The 7,364-nt window shown below is 36.1% G+C and overlaps 1 protein-coding gene across 1 annotated transcript in view; it reads right to left on the bottom strand.

Annotated features, from left to right (window-relative positions):
* Nucleotides 1-1,601: 1,601 nt before the first annotated feature.
* The window catches only part of MMP16 (matrix metallopeptidase 16), a gene marked incomplete at both ends in the record, with an annotated part of 194,047 nt that continues 188,284 nt past the window's right edge, over nt 1,602-7,364 (bottom strand). The window contains 2 exons of the mRNA XM_082015426.1: nt 1,602-1,936; nt 6,435-6,550. Coding sequence (XP_081871552.1) covers nt 1,602-1,936; nt 6,435-6,550 — 451 coding nt within the window. The remainder of the gene's footprint in view (nt 1,937-6,434; nt 6,551-7,364) is intronic.

Raw genomic sequence — 7,364 nt, 5'->3', positions numbered from 1 at the left:
AATCAATAAAGAGGTCTGTCAGTTGCTGACTTTTCTCTAGGAAAAAAATATTGATACAAACCTGCTCTGCAGGTCACATGAAAATGACAATACTGCTGTTAGAACAAATTACACAGAATGACAAAATGCTTTGGTGGTCTCTTGGCTCTGTCAGTGATACCATGTTTGGCTGAAGGCCAGAAATTTGATTAACCCTTTGAGAACTATGGTGAACATGCAAAGGGATAACAAACCAGAGGATACTCATGCAATATCAGATTCCTCATTTTGTCTTTCCTTTGAAACTGTAACTCCACCTCTGCAGAGGCAAATTGAATTATCATGCAACATAGTTTAAAAGAGAAATTCAAGATGCTTAAGATAAAAGGCCAAGCTATAAAACTGTTGCCAGTTCAGAAAAATCCTTGGTAAGTGGTAGAAGTTATGAAAATAGGTTTGGTTCCTTTAACCAGAAAGTAGCTGGTAAATATATTTTGTTTTCTATTTATGTTACAAACGCTTTTCTATCAATAATGCAAATAATTAAAAATGCTTACTTGCAGTCACAGGAAACATGTTTTGAAAAACTGATTTCTTTTAAAACCTGTATTACCCAAACACAATCCTAAAATTTAATGACAACCAAGATTAGTATCCACCAGACTCTGGAAAGAGATGCAATAGTTCTCAAAGGGTTACACCACCAGTGTAATATCAGCGTCAAGTTTCTCTATAGCATGACTGTTGCTTTAGTTCATTGAATCCGCTTCAGAGACACACTACTTTTTACCATGCTTTGGAATGAGAGCTCCTGTCAGACCTGTGAAAGGCCTGGGGCAGTTGGCTTGGTACAGCTTGGGAAAGATTATGCAGGAAAACCAACCAAAAATGAAACCAATCAATAAAAAGGTTCTGCTTGACTACAGTAATGAATATAAATGAGTTTAAAACATTGAGGACGTAGCCCAGAGCAGCTGTAAAAAACACAAAATGAATGTATTATTAAGGCTGTTACTATATTGCAGATATTTTGGCCCCTTGTTTGTTGGAAAATGGCTGTCCGAACAGTCTGAAGTCCTGCGTGTCATCCAAGTCTCCCACCTGACAAAACTGGAAGTAGGAGTATAGGACTTTATCCGTAGCAGACAGAAAGCAATCCTCTTTGGAGACAAAGCTGTTTTGGGTCTTCTCACTTTCCTGAAAGTTCTGTTGTAGGTTGTTGTTTTTTTCTAAAAAAATTTACTTTCAGCAAAAAATTTTTCAAAGGGGAACAGGCCTTAAGGGAAAAATGTAGAAACATTGGAGATATTTTTTTTTCCTCTTCATTAGTTAATCCTGATAGTTTATAGGGCATTGAGCGTGCAGAGGAAAGGCCTAGAATCGAATGACAAAAAAAGACAAAGGACTGAAGAAACAGCAGATACTGTGTATCATGGAAGCTTCCCAGCTGAGCGAATCGCCACTCATGCGCAGGACAGGCAACCCCCTGGGTTTTAAAGATCAGCTCTGTTTCTGACTGACAGATGCCCGCTCCTAGCTAGGAAACTGCATAACAGCTCTTGTGTTGAATCTCAAGTTACCACAAACTCCTGGGAGGGAAAGAAAAAAACCAAAACCCTACATCACACCCACTCTTGCATAGAGCGTTTGCAGTACAGTATGTGGCGGGGTGTTCCTTTCCTTTTGAACTGGAACACAGTGTAAACCAAGACAAGGAGGCACAAGGCCAGGATGCAGGGAATGACAATGGCTATGGCTTTCACAGTGCTGGCTGTGTTGTCCAGTTTGATGACAATGTCAACGTCATCTTGAGGGCTGTGTCGGTCTTTATCTCGATCTGTTGGTCCATCACAACCCATAAAATCCTTGAGGATGGATCTGGGATAGCCAGGTTCCACCCTAAGCATCTGGTTATTGAATTTCCAGTACTCTTTTCCTTTGTAGAAATATGTGAAGCCTGAGGAAGAAAATTTCAATTATTCATGGTCATATCGGATCAAACCATATTATCAACACAACATGACTGGTATAACATTATTTTCAATTAAAAAATTAACAAGTTGTAAGGAATAGATTTCAGTTATAGCACTTTCAAATCGTCTTTACAAATTTCATTTCTTTACTGTCTCTAGAAAATCTAACATTGGGGTGGGTTTTTTTAATTCAGTAAACTGGGATTTTATTTTCTTCCATTGCTACAGAAAAATAAAGGTATTCCAGAGAATATGATCTTTGACAAACCAGGGTCCAGCTGATTTGTTCATTCACTGAAAACCCAGAGTTGGAATCCTCAGGGCTGGGACTTTAAAGCATCACAACCTCTTCAAGATGGGAAGTCTACTGAAACAAATTGCAATGCTGTGCTAGCCAGAAATGAGAACAGACCCTCTTTAATGTCACATAACTTACTGCTGTACTTCAGAAGGAGGAAACTGGATGAAATAACAGCAGTTTTGCCAAGAGAAAACAGGTGTAACCAGATTAAGTTTTCTGCAAAGAGCTGGTATTTGGTCATTCAGGCATAATCCAATATTATTACTAAACATGCTAACTGGGAAAAAAAAAACCCAACTTGACTCCTCAACAAAAATCTACATTACTTTATTATCCCAGCTGAAAAGTGGCATTGATATGGCAAGCAAAAAACCTTCAGGATGGGTGAACTTCCTCCTACAGTTTATGAACCGAATTCAAGCAGCTGGATTTTTCCTTACCTTCACTTTATAGACCTCAGCTTATTTCCTGCAGTACTAAAGGCCACTAAGAATACTAAGGCAGATTGAGCACTATTTGTCGTTTCAACAATGCTTCCTGAAAAGATCAGTAACTGGCTATCTGGAGATAATATTAGTAAACAGCTATTCAAATAGCAGCTAGTTTCTTTCAATTCTAAAAAAAATGACTTGATAATATATTTTTCAGCTCAAACTGTAAAAAAATCTTCATCACCTACTCCCATTTATCAGAATATTTAGAATATTTGAACATTCTTCTACATTACCTATTTATATAATTTTAATGGTCGGCTTAGCCGTTGAACAGGTAGTGTTTTCCTTTCCTTAATCCCTTGCAGTTTTATTAACTGAGAATGTGTTAGTGTATCTATAGACAGGTATAATACTGGTTAAAAAGAAAAAAAGAAAAGAAAAGCACTGAGCTATATCAAAACAGTAGTTAGGAAGCTTGTTCACAAAATGTCTTCTGTTTGGAAGAAAGCAAAAAAAGAGGATTGTAATTCTTTAAATACAATGAATTTTTAAAAATTTAACATATATAAAGTTCCTTAAAGCAATCCATAGTTTAAATGAAAAATATTATCAAATGCAAAATTTCAGTATTTTGAGGCACAGGTTACCCTATCTTTGTATTACATATAACAACGTGTATGTAAGAAAGCAGTGTACATACATGACTTCTTTAAATCTACATTCTCATATATATACAGAATACATTTATGTATACATATGGGGTACATATAAGTCAGAATACTGACATTAGTTAGTATTAGTTCTTATTATACATTGAAATATCAAATTAAAGCTGTTAAAATCAAAGCAGTGAAGGATTCACCAGTCCCTATAGATCCACTAAAAATTCTTCAATCGGAGTATATTTTCCACTGGAAAACCCTGAAGGTAGTTTAAACTTTTCTGTCATTTTGCTGAGGTAGGAACCAGAATAACAGTAAGTAACAGCTGAAGGATGGAAGTTACCAGCAGAGAAGGGCAGTTCTAAGAGACTGAGTAGTTTTACTGCTTCTCATGGCAGAACAAGTGACTTCACACAACTGTTGAAAGTGATTTTATCTAATCTGCTTGACTTGTTGAGCCTGCTTTGGGAGCTGCTCCTTACAATGTTCCAGGTGCTAGCTGAGAGCAGTGAGCGCAATGCCTGACCCAGACAGCTTAGCAGTCACTAACGTGTCAAATAGAAACACAAATTAGGAGTGGTAGTAAGCAGAAGACAAAAAAAGCTCAATGGGCTAATAAAGTAGACTACCTTTTCTCTCTCTTCTCTCTAAACATTGTCCCACTATCCACTTTAGGAGAATTGCTAGTTGGGAGGTGAGATGTTCTATGCTGCTCTCATTGCAGAAAGGTATCTCCAATCTGGAGAACTTTGGGTGATCTCAGAGTCCATGAAGGAACAGAAAGGAAATTTCTTCTTCATCTCCTCCTAAGAGTTTCTACCACAGCGTTAGAAACCAAATCACAATATGGGAAGTAGCAGGGAGAGTTGCAAAGATGTTACCTGTACCTTGCCAAGCTTCTAGGACACTGAGTCAGGATGCTCACTAGAGTAGGAAATTGTTTTTTCTCATCTTTCCCAAGTCTCTTACTGCAAGAATACCCCAAATTTTTGTGGACAGTGAAGGAAACCCCTTTATGATCTGATTTATTGCAGGTGTTCATTTGCATAGTTTACACAATAGAAAGACAAGGGAAAGAAAAAAGTATTCTTTAAAACAAAATGGATTAACCGGAAGACATGCTTTCAGATTTTCCGTTACAAAGGTATATAGTAAAACTTCCTTGTCAGTTCTGCTTCTGCCCAAAGAAAGGAAAACAGTTTCAGGCAAAATGTAATCAACTTCTTTCCAGCTAAGCTGTGGTACTTCTTATTTGCATCTGCTTTTGTTTCTTTCTCTCCTCATACAAGCAACAGCGGAGTTGTGAACTGTTTCTAAAAACATCTATTTTCTTGATTTCAGGGAAAATGTCTTAGTGGTCTTCTTGGGAACTTTATGGTGTCATTTTCAGTCCCTCTTTCTGCTCTGGGGCCCTTTTAGGCTTTCTGAGAAGCGCAAGAATGCTCTCTTTCTTTTCCCCTCCTCCACAATCTCATGTCATGTTTTAACACCCTCCTCATTCAAAGAGTCAGACAGATTATCAAAGCCACGGGGGTAAAAAAGAGAAGTGGCTTTGATGTGACCAAGAGTCTTTCCTGCCTTAGGAATGAGTGTTCTGCCTCTGCAGTACTTTCAAAACCACTGGTTTGAGTGTTACAGTAAGATAATTTTTGTTTGTAATGAGACACATGTACCTGATCCCACTACAGAAAACTTATGGGGAATGTAACCAAGGCAAGAAAAAAACACAAACCCGTACATACATACATACATACATACATACATACATACATACATATGTGTGTGTGTATATACATCTCAAATTCCTTTTGGATGTAAATCTTGAAAAATATGCTTAAAAAGTAATGAAGGGAAGAAAGCAGAGATTATATCCATTATGTTTGTCTGTGCATACATAACGTTTGTGCCCATTTCCACATATATGTGTATTTACAGTAAACAGAATATCATCTTGACTGATCTACTTTCCAGTTAAAAACCAAACAAAGAAAAAAATGACAAAAAAAATCTAGTCTAACCAAAACACCAGAATCCAGAGAGGGTTTCTGCTTCTGGATAAAACAAAGACAAAGTAAGGAAGCAATTAAACATATTTCTGGGGAAAAAAACAAAACAAAAAAAAACACCAAAAAAACAAACCCAAACATTTCCATGGTAAATTATTTAATCAAGTTAGAGGTTGAAATAGGAGACTGAAAAGGTTTATACAAGGAAATAAATCTTTTTATCTGCTTATTAAAAGGAAATTAAAATAATATGGCAATGTATATATGTGCTGTCTTTAAGGCAAACGGAACAACTCACAACTGACTAATAAATAAATCATAGATGCCATACAACAATTCTCCAACAATAAGTGACGACAAATGCATATTTTTATTCCAGTCAAAGGGATCTAAACTTTGTACAACTGAGGGCTCTGTTGGCAGCGTGCCAGCAGGCCCTTGGTAGCCCTGAATGCTCATAAGATGGAGGAGATTTTGTCTGCTCTCATTCACTGGGAGGTGTGGCCAGCTGAGATTCTAGGTTCCTGTATGGGATGATGCATCTTGATACAAGTAATATTGCGCTTCGTATGAACATACTTGCGATCTGCATTTCTGTGTCATGAGCTTATGACATCTTTGATTTACACAGATGCCTAGGGATATTTATGCTTACATAAAGATTTTGCTTCCATCTTCTAGTTGTTCAGAATGAAGGTAATACCTTCTAAGCAGTTTAAGCAGCCAACACCTTGACAATTCCAATAGAGATATACTGTGTTTAGGAAGCTTGTTTTACGAGCTACTATAATTCAGCAGAGAACAAAAATAATTAAGTGAATTAAGACATAAGGAAAAAAAAGAATGGAAATGAAGGTTTATGATACTAAATTTGAAACATTTTTATCCATTGTCTTAAAACGTACATACAAACAAACATCCGTTTTCACAACAGCAAGTTCTATAGCAGGAAAAATTCTGTTAATAAATCAAGAATTCTTTCACTACTCAACCTGAATAGTCAATCAATCACCCCTCTACTACTTTATCTTACATAAAAGGTACTAGTAAAACATTAAAACAGGAATGTTTTTGCATACCATTTTCTTTGTGGACAAAGGCTCCCTGAGGAGATTCTGGGATACCTTTCCAAATCGTGATTGGTTTGGGATAACCAGGGTCCATGGATCTCATTTCTTCACTGTACCTCCAGTACCTGAATTTTTTTTAAAGGAAAAAAAAGAAAAAAAAAAAAAGAAAAAAGCTTTTGTAAAATGGCGGACGAGCAGATGAGTAATAACTACATATTATTTCCTTCTAACATTTGCTACATTCATTAACCACAAATGGGAACATTTGACTTCTTTTCTTTGAACACACTACCACACTACAAAGAAATCTATTTGCTGACTGGACAACTGTTTCATGTAAGCAGAAAGAAGATAAAAGATTTTTGCACTTTGACAACTCAATCAGCATGCACCTCACTTATAATTGCAGCAATTCTGATGTCTAGGACTTCTGCACAGAGTCACGGAGATGCAACATATGCAAAAAAAATACATTAACGTTTTAAATAACATTTGAATCGGGACAATGACAGTACATTCAGATTAAAATATCTCAGCAATCTTAATTTAACTCTTTATATGTATGCATTACAATAGATTTTCATATCATTATCATTAAATAGATACAGTACAGTACAAAATTCAACCTGCTTTTGTGCCTTTTTGGCAGCCAACCTTTCTACAATTTAAAAAGATTCAGCATGCAAATTCTAGGTAACCTGAACATATAAGAAGTATTTACACTTGTGATTTTATTTACACTTACAGATAATGTTGATAATATCTTTGTCCTTATGCAACTGGTTAATTGTTATGTATACCTTATTATAAGCTGGTCGAAAGAATTAACAGATTGTATCTCTAATATCACTGTGTATCCTGATATAATGAGTAGGTCATTTCATATTTGGATTGTACCCACTAATTTAGAGCATACCAATTTAGAGTATAGTTTTCTTG

This window comes from Phaethon aethereus (assembly GCF_964289735.1).
Source record: "Phaethon aethereus genome assembly, chromosome: 2".
NCBI classification, from domain to species: Eukaryota; Metazoa; Chordata; class Aves; order Phaethontiformes; family Phaethontidae; genus Phaethon; species Phaethon aethereus.
This window is presented reverse-complemented; position numbering and strand designations above follow the sequence as displayed.